The 17572-nt window shown below is 36.5% G+C and overlaps 1 protein-coding gene across 4 annotated transcripts in view; it reads right to left on the minus strand.

Annotated features, from left to right (window-relative positions):
• The window catches only part of LOC311210022 (uncharacterized protein), a 180875-nt gene that overhangs the window by 94852 nt on the left and 68451 nt on the right, over positions 1 to 17572 (minus strand). For all 4 annotated transcript variants that reach the window (XR_014618475.1, XR_014618476.1, XR_014618477.1 and 1 more), the window contains one exon: positions 16546 to 16649. Coding sequence is in view for 1 of the 4 variants with exons in the window: in XM_084287715.1 (XP_084143841.1) it covers positions 16546 to 16572 (27 nt within the window). In the remaining 3 variants the exon portion in view is untranslated. The remainder of the gene's footprint in view (positions 1 to 16545; positions 16650 to 17572) is intronic.

The raw sequence follows: 17572 nt of genomic DNA on the forward strand, positions 1-17572 counted from the left end.
CAATAAAAAATAATAATAAAAAAAAATCTGAATCTCCATTCTCAATGACAAATGGAAAACCTATGCATACACTCTGGTGACACGGATAGAATTTTAACACGCAGTATGGTTAGAGAAAGAAGAGAAGATAAAGGACTGATGTTCAAGTCTGAGCTACATTAAAAGAACGATCTACAAAACAGACATGCTGGTTTAGCTTATTCTGAGAGGACATCACAAAATGAAGTTTGACTGATTCAACTGTCATGTGTTCATAACTAGTTCTATGTCTATGTCCCATCGCAGGACAAAAATGCTTTGAAGTTTAAAAATGAAATCAATTGCTGCTGTACTCTAAAACCAAGGAAGGTATGTGTAGAATGGTTAAGAGGCTTGCTTACATGACTGCTCACACCATTTGCTTTTTAGCTGTTATGTACCTTTAAAAGAATAATATACTCCCTTAGATAAATGTTGAGAGTAAGTTAGGTAAATAAATCTACAATTACTGGGATAAATTTGAAACATACTTGTTGCAAACTATCCTTCTGTAATCTTATCAACACCACTTAAAGAAAAAGACTCTAAAACATAGCAAGTAAGAACAAGTTGGGATGACAGGTGTTCATAAACAATGCAGGGACATCCCAGCAACAGATTTGGTTAACAACTGCCTTTGAATCCAGTGTCCCTGCTCCCCCACAAAGGCAGCAGATTTAAATGAGATATGCAAGCACTTAAAGATGGGAAAGCAAACTTTTCCAACACTTGGTAATTTTTAGGATGAATATTAGCAGCTGCTTCATAGCCCTAACAGTCTAAAGTAAAAGCTCTACTCTTGTATTTAAAAAACAAACAAACAAACAAACAACAAAATCCACATGTACAACACACAGCCTAAAGCCCACAGCTCTTTGCTGTGATTCAGTGCAGGATTTTCTTCCTAATTTGCCTTTCCATACTATAAGAGATAAAAACATGGAAACTTGAATACATGGCAGAAAACTGATAGTCAGAGACAACTGCAGTTTTTGAACTGAATTCCCCAAAAATGCAAAAGTTATTTCTACTATAAGGTAGCACAAAGTATTTCTTTTCTTATGAAACAGGTTCTTTACCATGCCAGTTTATCATCTGAGATGTTGCAGCAATCATTGCAGTCCAGCCTTCCCAGGGGTTCAAGCTACAAGCTCAGATATTCAAAACATGCTACATTCCTTATTTATGAATTGATACACTTTGATCAACTGTCCCAGTTACTCTTTCCTCCTCCCGATCTTCGTCTTTCATCAGTCCCTTGCCAAAATTCTGTTTCAGACAAAGATACAGAACCACAGTACATTTAGGGCAATACACTGAAGATTATCTGAAGATTATTTTCTATGTTAATTTCAGAAACAGATAAAAATCAAATAGACTCTATGACCATTTTTTTTTCCCTGTCAGTCCCTTCTCCGTACAAAAAAGCCCAACCAGAGTTAAGAATACCAAACTCAAAAAGACAGCCTCATACCCACTTGGGGAACACATTCCCCATCTCTGAAGAGACTAAGAGTACGTAGCAAATGACAAAAGCAAATCCAATACATGCTGAACAGACAAACTGAGTTGCACATTTAGATAGGCTTCTTAAAGAGTGGTAAAAGGCTTTTGTAAGCAGTTAGCAGATTTTCTGTTTAATTTACCATTTCAGTAGCGATAGGGTTAACTAACAGTGTGACTGAGGCTTTGATCAGTGGAAGTCAATACTGCAATCAAAACTAAAATATAAAAAATACAGAAGTATAAATCCAGATGCAATCATTGTGAGTTCACAGCATAATCCTCTGCATCAAGCATGAAGGAAACAGAGCACTCGAAGGCTCTGGAGATTTTTGTTGTTGTTGTTGTTTTTCTTCTGTTTTATAATACAAGTTCCCTAGAGAAAGAAAATGAGAAGCTAAAGAATTAAGTGCTTTTCAGAGGCATGGGGCTAAAAGAAATTCTTTTTTCCTAAAACCTTCCCCTGTTAGGGGCATCAGCTGTGGATACGTTGGTCTGAAAGACTGAAAAGCTTTCTGTGATCGTGCTTTTCTGAATAACAGCACTGAAGTCCAGTTTTAACTTAACCATTTGAAAAATCTGCTCATTTATTCCACTGGTATTCAGAGGTAAGAAGGCACAGAACAGATGTGAAACATAGTTGCTTCTGTCTTTTGTTGCTGGGGCTGCTAGAGTCCAGCACAGATTTCAGTGTCCAAAATAAATTAATAAGCTTTGCAATTTTGAGAAGAGATGTTGTGCATCTCTGCTGTGAATTTTTAAGCCTTCCATATTTTCTCATTGTTCAAAAAATGAAGTCCTATTTTTACCTCCTGAAATGAGAAGACCATTTTTTTACCAGCTGTATGTACAAATCAATAAACAAGTTATAGACGTTTTGTTCTCTTTACCTTAGTATAACTTCTGGAAGAACAGGCACTAGTCTAAGAAAAAAACATGGTAGGACCAGACCATACAGAAAGGCCTTCTTACATGCCTCATTTCCCCCTAAGTGTCATAAAAATAAGTATCAAAAGCCCATAGCTCCATAAGAAAACTATACCTATACTGCCATAGACAGCAACTTGACTGCCACAGAATATGAATGTTATTGCAATACTGACAATGCGTGACCCTCTTCATTATTTAGGTTGGCAGTTTTCTTATATTGTCAGAATTTAAAGTATGTCCATTTTCCATTTACAGATGATCGTCCTGTCAAAATCTTCAATGAAGGTTCAGTTGTTACAGTCCTGCCAGAGTTAAGCAGCGTGGGAGAGAGGAGAATAATGACACCATTCCTTAACTGCTTTATTTTACCCTGAAGCATCATAAGGAGTCCTCTAGTTCCATGATATAGCTATGAAATAATGGGACAATCAATGTCATACTGGCTGGGGAAATCAGATACATCAGCAGCCACTGTTCAGTTTTAGAAAGAGTAAGCTTACTTCTACCGCATGCCTGCTTTTGTGATTCTCTTCCCATGTTCACACACAGTAATTACAATTAAAATCTAGGTTTTGCACATCACAATTAACAAACATCACTGAAATAAAGGAAATTATATTTTGTGGCATCCCTTCTCTCTTGCTTAGTAAATAACTGTAAAACACTGAAGAAAAAAACAGGTATTGAAACAGGCAATGAAAATATAATGCAAAAACTTCCACATGACAAAATGCACTACTAAGACTCTCCCTTATTCATGTCTGGACAGACTGTTTTTGCAGATTTAAAAATGAAGCAAGCAAGCATGGAGTCAGCTCCTTACTGTGGAAAAGTAAAAGCTGGGGACTAGGCAGGAGCCTAGCTGCTTACAACTGCAAGATGTTTGCATCAGCCAGCTCATGATGTGAGAAGAGCCTCTGATCTCTGAAAACAAAACCTCCTATTTATCACAGTAAATTATATTTCTACATTTAAGATTTCATTCAGATGCTGTTAGGCCAGAAATATGCAGCGTGTCTAATGAAAGCATTACAATAACTGAAATGGAATACCTATGTTTATTTAAGTAAATGTTTTGACCATAGCCTACAGGCACGTCAGTGTACAAGGCAATTATTTGTAGAGAGATGGGCATATCAGTTCCCACAGTAAACCCAAACTGTAACTCTTTGATGTTAAAATATAAGCTACAGTTTACAACACTTTTTGAAGCTTCAGTATTTGCAAAGAAAGCATTGCTGTTTTTTTCTGTAAAGAATCTTCTCAGTTTAAAAACATGTTTGTTTAAAGAAGGTATTTGCTAGATCCAGGCAGTATTACATTTGTCTAGAACACTTGACACTGCTTATTTGCTCAATATATAAATATTGGAAGAGATAGTACTAATCTGAACAGATGAAGACTCCCAAGAAAGTCCTTAAAATATCAAATATAGATAATTATATCTGTCTCTATTTTCCAATAAAAAGCCTACGCTCTTAACCATCAATCTCTTAGCCTTTTATGTATATATTTATACATATCATATATAAACTTACATAAAAAATAAAAACAAACCCCAGCCTTAGCTGCCTGGAGTTGTTCCAGCTATAAAAAGTGAAGTTCATTACTAATGTACTGCATGAGAATAAGTCAATAGACCATTCACTTCAGTATCTCATTTCCATATTTCAGATGCTCCACAGAAAGTGAGCTTGCTTTCTGTCACACCCATGTAAATATACACTGCTGTTGCACAGGAATTTTTTCATTAGACCAATTAGATGTACTAAAACTCAGTGACAGGCTTACATCAGGCCAGCAGCCAGTCACTGGTTGGGTACTGCAGAGCTCCATTTTAGGGCCAGTTCTCATTACTGTTTTTATAAACAATCTGGATGAAACTCAAATGCATACTAAATAAATTTGCAGATAACACTACATTAGGAGGAGCTATTGACTCCCTCAAGGGTAGAGAGGCCTTGAAGAGAATATTTTTTTAATGTCTCATCATGGAATTTATTAAAAAAAAAAAAAAAAAAAAAAAACAATTAAGTATACACCACCATGTAAAACAAGATAGAGATTCAAAGCTGTAAAAACAGAATATGAAGCAAGCTGCTTTCCCAAACTGTAACTGAGAGAAGCCTTAGCAAAAGACTATGTTTCACTGGAACAATGACAACCCACTGAACTCGTTTAATCTTTGCCATCACCAATACAACTCCATATGACAAAGTTGGACTTCAGGTGGGACAAATGGTGTTCTGCCACTGACTGTCTTGCATAGGTCACAAAAGGAAAACAGCAATATCCTTCTGAAGTAGCTTGGAATACTAATATTTCCCAACAAAAATATATTGTTTTGGTTGTGTCACTTTTTCTGTGTGTTTTTTATTTTTTTGGTTGTTTGATTTTAAAAGGGATTTTCTCTCTCTTTCTGAATACCCACATACACTACACTGAACCTGGAAAATAACTAAGAAAACAAAATTGCTTATGCTTAGATTCTAAAAAAATATGTGGTTTTAGAGGTGTTATGAAGTATTTACAATTAATATGTTCCTGTTACCTTATTGACCCCTTTGAAAAGAACAGTCATTCATTGAACTTCTTTATTTCCTTTTCTATACATATGTTAGAAGAGCTGTAGATTCCACAGATGAATTCCTCCTAATCAGAACACTAGGACTCAGGAATTGGTAGTTCATAGGAATCAGTTTACAGCTGCTCAAAAGCATTCAAAAACACTTCCTCTAGCCTTCCACCCCACAAACAAACAGACATACTCAAAATTGCTTCAGTAGAATCTTAATGTTTTCTGAAAGCTCCAATTTGAAGAAAAACACTGTGCACAAGGTTCAGGATGGCATTTCTAAACAAAATGAGATGAGAAAAACAGTTATCTGTGAATTTTGTGTCAAATGGAACATAAGACAATTCTGAAAATCTTTGTTTTGTTCTAAGGCAGTTTCAAACATTTATTAAAATAGATATGACAGCCCACCTCATTTGAGCCTTGCTTAGAAATTTAGACCTATTTGGTAGACTTGTACCATTGCAGAAATAGGCTCCAGGGAGAAATGCCGAGTTTAATACTATCTTTAGCAGTTCTTTTATTTTCACCCTGACTACTAGTAAAACTTGCAGCTGCTGATAGTGGGAGCATCATTTGCTCCCCTGAATACACTGTGAAGTATAGAACAGCAACAGCCCAGTTGAACTGGCTGTAGCCACCAAAAAAATAAAAGAAGAAAATTCCTGTGGCAGCACTAAAATCCAAGGGCAAATTTATTTGCATCTAGGTGTCATGGGGAAACAAGAAAGATAAGGCAGAGCTTTGGATCCATTCACTTTCAGAAAAAAAGAAAAAAAGAAAAAAAACAAAAAACTTTTCTTCAAGTGACTGAGAGACTATACCTTAAATATTATTTAGCAACTAGTGAAAGAAACAAGGAAGGGAGAAAAAGTGATATGGGGTACGCAAAGCAGCTTATTTTAGTTCTTCCTTTTTACATTCTCACATCAAACAAAAGCAATCTTCTAACTGCTTGGACCCAAATCTCTGATGTCATTCCTTTTCAAAGTTTTCTGATAATCTCTCAGTGGCAACTTAGAGCAAAGTCAGGTCCCAATACCTACGTTGCCAATCAAACTGAACAGAAAACTGATTTTCCTTAGCATCTTCCCCTTTGTGCTTAAGTACTCTTCGCACATTCTCACAAAGAGTTAAACTGTGCAGGCTTCACAATCTTCAGCTCTTTTGACACGTAAGTGGAAAAATAGGTCTAGTAAAGCTCACAAAAAAAAAAAAAAAAAACAAAAAAAAACATTCTTTCAAAAAATGAAAGCATATTCACTTCAAGTTTAACAATGTGTTCTACTTCTTAAATCCCAGCCCCCAATGAAAGATGACATTGGGATGATGAAGGCACTGAGCACACATTGTTTTTTAATTAAGGCTACCTCTAACTTTAACTACAGTAGAAGAGTGGCATTTTCACTGTATGTCTCATGCAAAACTAACCTCTAGACAGTGGCATCTAAATGCATCATAACAAATACAGACCATGTAGAAATTCTGATATATTTAGAGAAGTTTCTGTAATGAACAGAATTCTGCAATTTTACTATGAGCTTTGGTCTTAAAAGATTAAAAGTACATCCTTTTACCAGCAATAGCGCTCACCCTTGTTTGGATATCAATATTTTCCAATTTTATTTCCTATTGGTATCCCTTACTCCAAACTACGCTTTCCTGACCAAAAACAGAGGGCTTATTTTCTGTGTATGGAAAACACAAAGCAGACTGTTCTCCAGACATTAACAAGACAGAATAATAATATGAATCAAGAGTATTGCCTGATCCCCAGCAGATGGCCAGATGCAAAGTTACCTGATTTCCCTCTGTCAGTTTATGCTCATAAAAAACACAATTTGCTGCTAACTGTAGAATTCATCAGTGAAATATTTGTCCAGTCTGGTGACAAAGAAAACTCATATATGAGATACTACTAATGAAAGCACTAACAAAGATATGTTTTATTGCATCCAAGCAATAAAACAACTGGGTTTAAAAACAAAAACAAAAACAAAAACAAACAAACAAACAAAAAACGTAATGGCTTGCTGGATTATTTTAGCTCATTATTATTAGCTCATTATTTAGTTCATATCTGGAAAACAGTGAAGGGAAGCTTAGGCTCTTGCTACCACTTCAGCTCTAAAAGCATCTAATACTAATTTAAAAGTAAAGGAGCCCAGTCTTTAAAACAATAAAGAGTACAAAATTAAAGTATTATGTCTCCTCTGTTTAATATTTTGTGCAGTAGGTACATGCACATATTAACTAAAACATTTAAAGTTATCCTTCATAAGTCACTGTTTAGAGCATATGTTCTTTCAGAAATAATCCGAGATGCTATTTTGCATGGTGAAAAGTCTGACTCGTTGAATTAAAAGAAAGGAATACTGTTGAGTAATTGGGATGTTATCTGAAATAAAGCCCTTGATTATTTCAATGTCATCTCTGATGAAGGAAAAAGGATTTCAAAGGAAAAAGTAAGATACTGGTTAAGAAATACAGGTTTTCCTTTTACACAATTTCCCTAGCAATACAAAATGCAAAAGCATACATGAGAAGAAAAAAAAAAAAAAAAAGATTACATAAACTGCAAATCTATAAACAGAAAATGTATAGAAATGGAGTGGTACTCAAGTATTTCATATATTATATATTATCATATATTATATTTTATCGTATATATGTATGATATATATATATATTATATTAATATATTATATTATATATTACTACAATATATAAATTATATAATATATAATTAATATTAATATTAATATACTAATATTATATAATATATATAATATATAATATATTATATATTGTATATATTATATTGTATATTAATATATTATATAAATATATATTAATATATATCATATATTACAGATAACTATAGTTCTTTGAGCATAGATCAAGTAATGACAGTGGTACTTTTCAGTATCAAATATGCTACTTATTTAGCAAGCTATACAGAGATATAATTTTTGTCTTCATTACTGTAATCACGTTACTTTTGTTACTCAACTGGGCTTATAAATGTTCCAGAGAAATGCATGCCACAATTTGAGGACATACTTGGTTTAGAACTATAGTCAGCACTACCTCAAAGAAGGAAGGGGCAAGCGAAGATAGAGGGAGGGAGAGAGAAAGAGCAATCTACCTGTACTTGCTGACATCTGCTTTGCCCATATTCCATCTACCTTCACTGCATAGTAATACCAATCCTTACTCTGAGTTATCAGGCGTTTTGGAATACTTTTAACAGAGAATTACCTCAATAATCTGCTACAGCTTCAAAAGAAGTAAAAGAACAAATGATTGTTTATTGATTTCAAAACTGAAAATTCCAACTAAGATTTAAACTTCAAGTCCATCTTATAGTCACCCCCCACAAATATGAGAAATATTATAAGTTAAAAATATTGCTAGACAGTTAAGGGCTTAGCAACAAAGAACCCAAGGAGGGCTGATTCACTTTTTTTTTTTTTTTTTAATTTATCTGGAATTTTTCATGAAGAACTGTAGTTTTCTAATAAAATACATCTGTACTTCAGCAGCTTTACTGTTTCCAGAGCACTAATCTTTTTTGCTGTGGCAAGTTTCTTCCTGATTCTTCCACTTCTCATTTTTTTCCTTCCCAAATGATCATAGATGGGTCTTTGTCCCAACACCTTTCCCGCCCACCCAAAAGAAAGGGAAAAAGGGGGACGAAACTATTAATTCAAAGGTCAGGAGAAGGAACACCGGAAGACAAATTCTTGTCCACCAAAACCCAGAAATAAAGGCCATTGGAGACTATATGCTTCACTACCTGGATAATGGAGAAGAGAATTCATGGTATTAACAAGCTCTGCCTTGTTATGCAGAGCAACACAGGAAAGCAAGGTGAGGTGACACAGGAAAGCAAGGTGACAACTAGCTAAACCCTCCCTCAGCCATTGGAGAATGATGACAAGGATTCACAGTTGCAGTTTTCCTTTCGAGTGTATCATACACAGTGTGAAAAAGTAAAATCAGTCACTAAAGGGGATATTAAAGAAAGCTTTGGCATTTCAGCAGTAACAAAGCCATTAAATGTATTTGCCAGTGCAGAACTTATACTTAGAAGTGTTCTGGAGTGGAAGGACAATTAGCTGAAGGATCAGCTGATAAAGATATTTCAGTCTTTCCACTCTAAGCCAACAACTCACTAACACTGAAGGATGGGTCCTTCTACAGCTTTAGAATTACAGTGGTGTCTACACCATCATAATACAGCATGCTTGTAGCATGAAGGGTAGATAGGAAAATTAACTACATGGAAGTAATCCTGTCAAAATAAAATGGGCTAGGCTTGATATTTGAACCACTTACAAACTGACATAGGTAAGTATAAGCATTCTTCCCTTAATCCTCTTTACCTTCACTTTTCTGTGGCTATTTGAAAGATAGCAGACTAGAAAACAAACAAACAAAAAACACACCTCTACCAGCCACTTCTGTGCTCAGATCTACACTGGAAGTATTTATTATCAGTAAGTCATGTCAGTTTAATTTTGATTGCAAAATCTAAGGGGCAAGGGTAGTACCTTTTATCACTTTTGTAAGGACCACTCTCTTATATTATTCATCCTTCTTATGTTATTACTCATAAAATTTTTACAGCTGCATGACTTAGATGATCTGAACTTACCTGAACTTCAAAAGAATTTGGCACTGAAAGCTTATTTCTCCATTTAAACAAGAAAGCCACTCTCCAAATTTAGATCCAGAGCTTAATTCAGCTAAAGGACACATTTTTTGTTTGAATTTTTGAATGGCTCTTTCAATGCCACTTACTGATATTTACATTTCATCCAACTATTTCACAGCTTCAGACTTGCACATATGAACAGAGACTTGCTGAACTATGCAAGAACAGGGTCACCTCTCAATTCTATTAGCAAGAGGTCTAACAAAGTATGTCAAAAACACACTTTTGAGAAACATTTTTCCTTCAGGAGTACTGCATCAGGTGAAACACAGTACTTTTCCATTATTCCCTTATAGCTTTGAACGTATCAATTTTTTCCTTACTCTTCCAGGAGGACTAATCTGTGTTCTTCACCCACTTTAATTCCAACTACTTCTCTATTATTGTGCTACCACAGAACTATTTCCATTTGCAGTTCCATACTGTGCTTAATGACATTTTTATGCCATAATACATAGACCTTCTAAAGAAATCCCTAGATGCTGTTTTTAATTGATTTATCAGCATTTCTTTATTTATTTCCCTGTTGAAAGATTTAATCCTTTTCACATCAACACAAATTTAAGGACTTTGAAGGACATAAGTAGCTGTTCTACTACACACAATGTAAAAATTAGTCTTTAAAAGATGATTCTTGCATTCAACCTGTAACATTTAGGCAAACAAAATTATGCCTTCCAGAAGACTGCATTTTTCTAACACTTAAGAAAAAAGGCAAAGCTAATCTACATTGAGTTTGTGACATGCACGAATGGATGAGTCACCTTCTGCCTTCTTACTTCCTCCACTTTAATTCAGATGCAAAATCTCTGCTTCCCTTGAGGGATGTATTTTCTGATTGGTTCTCAAGTATTTTTCAGGCATATAAAAAGACAAACCAAGAATTTAAAAGACATTGAGTCAGCATATTTTCAAGAAACCTGTTTGTACTCTGCTCTACAGATTTATCCATCTACTTGCTTTCTGATACAGGAAATTCCCTAAGGGAAATCCCCCTTGAGTATCACAAAAAAATCTCTGATGTCATTATCCAAGGAAGGAGAAGTGAAGTCACACAAGGCAATTACTGACATTGTTGTTTTGTTTTGTTTTTAAACTCAGAGAGGACCATAACTTATATTCAATAAAATGAATTTTGGAATGCCTTTTAAGTATTGCATAAACTGCAACACTTCAACAGTGAGGCCCACCCCAGCAATTAGCCATATTCTTTGTTTTGGAAAATACATTTCAGGTTTAGTAAAAATGTTTTATATTCGCAAGGAAAGTTACATAGATGGCAGCCCTGAATTTAAACTCATGTTTTTAAACTTAAAGTGAAATTTAAATTCCTTTAAATCTCTTTCATGGATTTAAAGGAATATATTGAAGTAACAAGAATTAAAAAGTATCATCTGACATTGAAAAAGTTGTGTGCGGTTTTTTTTTTTTTTGGTGGTGTTCTTTTTTTCCAATTTAACCTAAAGGATTTGTGAATCTAGAAGAGTGCTCATAGTGGTTATGTGATTTGAAGACTGTTGAGAGTTTGTGTTAACATTTAACATGAATTAATACTGATTTCTTTAATGAACACATTCACTATCAGAACATAATTCAATTTCTGATTGAGGATGGGGAAAAAGATACAAGAAGTGCTTTAGTAGTTTTCCAAATTAAAGCACATGAACCATTGTTTATTGTCCAGCTGGTAAAGTGACATGCAAGCAAATAAAACTACTGTATAGGTAGGAACCTCTAACCAAAAAAAAAAAAAAAAAAAAAAAAAAAAAAAAAAAAAGCAGTAGAGAAATCCAGTATGTAGCTAGCATCTGCTTATAAGCAAGCTTTCATGAAGTTTGCAGAATTTGAGAAGACACTGTAAGAAGACAAATACCAGAATTTTATCTCTGCTATTTTACCTCTACTACGGACATTTACCTCTATTACACTTCTTTTATTTTTTTATCTCTGCTGTGGACGTACTGGAAAGAGTCCAGCTCAAGGATCAAGGGACTGGAACACCTCTCCTATGAGGGCAGGCTAAGGGAACCAGGACTTTTCATCCTGATGAAAGTGAGGCTCAGGGGGGATCTCATAAATATGTATAAATCCCTACAGGGAATGTGCAAAGACAACAGACAGACTCTTTTCAGTGCCAGGACAAGAGGTAATGGGCACAAACTGGAACGCAAGCTCTAAGTATCAGGAGGTACTTTAACGTGGGGTAACAGAGTATTGGCACAGGATGCTCAGAAACACCGTAGAGTTTCCCTCTTTGGAGATCTTCAAAAGCCACATGGACATGGACATGAGCAACCTGCTGTGGGTGTCTTTGCTTGAGCAGGGGGGTTGGAGCAAATGACCTCCAGAGGTCTCTTTCAACCTTAACCATTCTTGATTCTGTGATTTGTATTCTACACTCTGTGCTGCCAGTGATGCTAGGCCCAGTCTATCAACTACTTGGTCAAAACAATCATGTATCATTACTACTCTGCTTTCTAATTAAAAAATGGCTTTGGACATCAAATAATGCTGCAGCATCCCTCTCTCAGAATTCATACACTACTCGGCATGGAATACTGCCGTCATCTCACACATCACTGCACTTAACAGAATTAATGAGTCCTAACTTCATGAAAAATGACCTATTCCTATAACACAGTTACATAAAATGACAGTTTAGGATGCAAAGAGAGCTATTCAAAGGTCAGGAAATTAAAAGATTAAATTCCTTGCTCAACAGTAACTGTGTGTATATATCAGAACTCCTCTCACAGGACCTTGAACCCTTAGTTTCACAGACTGGACAAAAATGAGGCAGAGGCTATGCGGTGCAATTCTCTAGGTCCATTATCAACTTCTGCATTATTTTATGTGTAAAATACAAAAAATCCCCCATATGAGAACAGCAGTCTACTATAACGACCTATACAGAGATCTCTTAGTTTTAATGAACCTCACAGTATTACCCAAAAATATCTCTGAATTGTTGAGGCTGGACCTTGAATTGTCTAGAGAAATAACAGAGCAACATTTTCTCTTTCTATAATATTCAGCTCTGATACAAAGAAAGTTAGAAACCCTAGCTCAGCATCAACAAGGATGTTTCATTGTAACTTCACCTTTTCATTGTTACAGCAGGTAAGATTTCAGGTTCACGTACTCAAGAATGAGATTACAATTCTCATATGATTCAGTATTAATTTAATGATAAACATAAATGTTTTGTATTATCCAGAACATATGGCAAAGCAGACATATTTAAGCATGGAAAAGACAACAGAAGCCTGTGAAAAAATGAAAATAAAAGTATATAAAAGGGCACATACCAAAACAGAGTAAACAGAAAATCATACACCTTGTAACAGCCACCTAGAAATAGAATGCCAAGTGTGTTCAGTCTTGGTCTCCAGAAAGCAATGACTGCCTGATTAGAGAAAAGGAGAAAAAAAAAAAAAAAAGAAAAAAAAAAAAAAAAGAAGAAAGTGCTAATGAAACCTGTACCCTCCTATATGACCAGTGTCAATGAGAAGCCTATAAACAGCTTCATAAGCTACGACATCAGGAGATAGTAGCATAACATAATTGGCCAAATCATGCCTGTTTTCACTGTGCCTGCACAGTAAGATCCATTACACCATGCTGGAATATCTTTGCTTTACCAAAGCCAGAAATTTTGAAAATCTGCAATAATTGTCTGATATAGATACACTGCTAGGCTGTTTCAAAGAAACACTACATTTCTAATACATCTTCACTTCCACAAAAACATCTATTTATAACAAGTAATTGCTGTATAGGACCCCTATACTAATAGTCATAAAATGAAGAAACTACAATAATTTTTTAGTCTTCTACAATCAGGCCAAGAAGTTGTTCTTTTTTAACTACTACATCAAGAAAATGTATTACTATGATTTCTAAGTCTATTTACAGAGCAGCATAAAAAAAAAAAAAAAAAAAAAAGGTTCCTGTTTACATGCTTTTATGACCACTTATGTGACCCTTGTTCAGCTGAGGCAAAATACAAAACCAAATGATTTAGAACATGTTTTGTGAAGTAAGATAAATCCTGCAAAATGTGAGCAACATGTTTAACTCTTTTCTTATACATTTACACTCAGCAGAGTAAATCATGTAAGCCATGAAAACCCATACTGTGATAAAGTCTACATTCAGTTTCTCAGTTCAAAACCTTAGGCAGGCACCCTAAAGGCAAGTTAGTAAAAGGTTAATTGCACATGTAGCAACTGTATGAAGTATCACTCATCACCAAGAAAGGTTCTAATCTTATTTATTTACCTGAATAATAGCGCTTTCTGGTTTCAAAGTTTATTGTATCATAAAGAAAACAACACAGAAGCAACAGTATAGAATTGTGACACAGTTTTACACACACATTAAATTTTATACAGCTTAAATCTCTATGTTCTACTGCAGCAGTATTTCATTACTTCTAAATTAATTGTTCAATGAGGCAGTGGTAGATTCTAAACTAAGCTTTCTCAACAAGTACAAAACAAGTGTCAACATGACAAGGCAACTAGTGATAACCAGCTGTGTGTATCTAAAAGATTAAAGAATCCTTGCACTTGAATCTTTTCCTTAGAAATGGTCATCATCACAGACTTAAAAGACAAAGACTTCAGAGAGCTTAAAAAAAAAAAAAAAAAAAAAAAAAAAAGGGCATTCTGAGGAAAACAAAGTAAGAAAACAAAAAAAGTTATCTCTCACAATAGGGTAGCTAAATTGGACACACTGATTTATCTACAAGAACTTAAATTCATCTCATACTTCCATACTCATCAGAAACTCAGGAAACAGCCTGAAGGCCAACATCTCGTTCTCTCATCTGGACTGAGAAAACTACAACCACAAAGAAGAGGCTCACCACACTATTACTATCGTGAGCAAAATTTTACACAACTTAGTTATCTGGACAGCAATATAATAGGTTACCAAGTGGGAAAGAATTATAATAAAGAAAAGAAAAAAAAAAAAAGTAAAAATTTGTGATAATTTTGTTTGGTCTCTTTGTGCATGTAACAGATAGACTTTTAATTTTTTTTTACTTTGATAAAATAGCAACTTTCACAGAATCACAGAATCACAGAATTTCTAGGTTGGAAGAGACCTTAAGATCATCGAGTCCAACCTCTGACCTAACACTAACAGTCCCCACTAAACCATATCCCTAAGCTCTACATCTAAACGTCTTTTAAAGACCTCCAGGGATGGTGACTCCACCATTTCCCTGGGCAGCCTGTTCCAATGCCTAACAATCCTCTCAGTAAAGAAGTTCTTCCTAACATCCAACCTAAAACTCCCCTGGCACAACTTAAGCCCATTCCCCCTCATCCTGTCACCAGGCATGTGGGAGAACAGACCAACCCCCACCTCGCTACAGCCTCCCTTGAGGTACCTATAGAGAGTGATAAGGTCGCCCCTGAGCCTCCTCTTCTCCAGGCTGAACAAGCCCAGCTCCCTCATCCGCTCCTCGTAGGACTTGTTCTCCAGGCCCCTCACCAGCTTCGTCGCCCTTCTCTGGACTCGCCTGAGCACCTCCATGTCCTTCTTGTAGCGAGGGGCCCAAAACTGGACACAGTACTCGAGGTGTGGCCTCACCAGAGCTGAGTACAGGGGGACGATCACCTCCCTAGCCCTGCTGGCCACAGTTTCTTATACAAGCCAGGATGCTGTTGGCCTTCTTGGCCACCTGAGCACACTGCTGGCTCATATTCAGCCAACTATCCACCATCACTCCCAGGTCCTTCTCTGCCTGGCAGCTCTTCAACCACTCCTCTCCCAGCCTGTAGCTCTGCTTGGGGTTATTGCACCCCAGGTGGAGGACCCGGCACTTGGCCTTGTTGAACTTCATGCAGTTGACCTCAGCCCATCGGTGCAGCCTATCCAGATCCTCCTGCAGAGCTTTCCTACCCTCAAGCAGATTGACACACGCACCTAGCTTGGTGTCATCTGCGAACTTACTGAGGGTGCACTTGATGCCCTCGTCCAGATCATCGATGAAGATATTAAAAAGGACCGGCCCCAGCACCGAGCCCTGGGGGACGCCACTAGTGACCGGCCTCCAACTGGACTTGGCTCCATTCACCACGACTCTTTGGGCCCGGCTATCCAGCCAGTTTCTAACCCAACGAAGCGTGCGCCAGTCCAAGCCAAGAGCAGCCAGTTTCTTGAGGAGAATGCTGTGGGAAACGGTGTCAAAAGCCTTGCTGAAGTCAAGGTAGACCACATCCACAGCCTTTCCCTCATCCACCCAGCGCGTCACTCTGTCATAGAAGGAGATCAGGTTTGTCAAGCAGGACCTGCCTTTCATAAACCCATGCTGACTGGGCCTGATCACCTGCTTGCCCTGCAAGTGCTGCGTGATGACTCTCAGGAGGATCTGCTCCATGAACTTCCCTGGCACTGAGGTCAAACTGACAGGCCTGTAGTTTCCTGGGTCAGTCCTCCGGCCCTTCTTGTAGATGGGCATCACGTTTGCTAGCCGCCAGTCAACTGGGACCTCCCCCGATAGCCAGGACTGCTGATAAATGATGGAAAGCGGCTTGGCCAGCTTTTTTTTTTTTTTTTTTTTTTTTTTAATCCTGTACTTCCAGGTTTTCTAAATCACCTCAGCGTATTTTGATTTTTAGTGTGAATGCTATCATACTATCATTTGTGACATTACACAGGAAATGAAGTTCAGTCATTCTGCATGATGAAGCTCTCAAAACTATAAAGGCAACGCTTGCAAAACACAGTGAAACATAGTGTAAAAAAAAAAAAAAAAAAAAAAGATACCGATCAAGTCACTAACCTTGTTGCCTCTCTCCCATCTTCTCATACAGTAAGGACTTCTGAGTAACTTATCAGGGTTCTAACTTGCAAGAATGGAAAAAAATCTAATGCAACCAGCAGGACCTACAAACAAAATGACCACCACTTAGTACTTATTAAAAATGTTACTTTTAAAGGCCAAACAAAGGAAACAAAAAAGTGAATCAATGCAAGCAGAAAAGTACATACAATCATAATATCAGACACTTTAAAAAAGGACTCCTTAGTAACGACTAGCTCATCACCCTTCAGTCCTTTTCGTATATGTCTCAGTTTAGGAGCAGGCTGAACTAGAAAGCATTAATAACTACACAAATTCTGCTGCCTTGCTCACAGAGCAGGAGGGTTTAGTTGTAGTCACTAGCACTGGTGTGGTGACTTGCTTTCCAGAAGTCAGCCAGTCCATTTTCTTTCCAGGACAGCTAGGATTTGGAGTAACTCAAACTAGAAGGTATCCGCTACTATGTCACCCTAGTAGTGCTGAGGACAAAAAAGTTATTCACCAATCACTAGGCAATACTTTGTTTTTCCCTCTCACACTACACCTTTTTTGTTCAAGTACTTGTTTTGTACAAGCTGCACCATTCTCCAGCCCCAAACAAGCTCTAGCTCCTGCAGCTGTGCCGTCATATCTAACTCCTTACACCTGATACACTTCACAAATGTGTTTCTTTGGGGAGAATGACTTTTTGCTTGTTTGCTTCAGCAAAAATCTTATTGCTTTTAAGAATCTGACAACTTCTTAATTTAAGTGAGTAACTCAGTACAGTAAACCAGTTAGTAATTTATGTTCACTTTTGCTAGATTTACTCAAAGGAAAAAAATGAAATATGATGGCTGTACTCATTAGAGTCAGGAGCTATAAGGGAGTGTAAAGCAAGGATATGCTCTATGTGGACACAATTGCTCTGGCTCCTAATTACTATTGCTTTTCCTGAAATCCTTAAAAACCATGTAAAAATGAAAGCTCTTATTTTAAGACTGAAATCAAAATATAGTGGTGTAAC

This window comes from Netta rufina, assembly GCF_964035555.1.
Source record: "Netta rufina genome assembly, chromosome: 5".
In the NCBI taxonomy this organism is placed as follows: domain Eukaryota; kingdom Metazoa; phylum Chordata; class Aves; order Anseriformes; family Anatidae; genus Netta; species Netta rufina.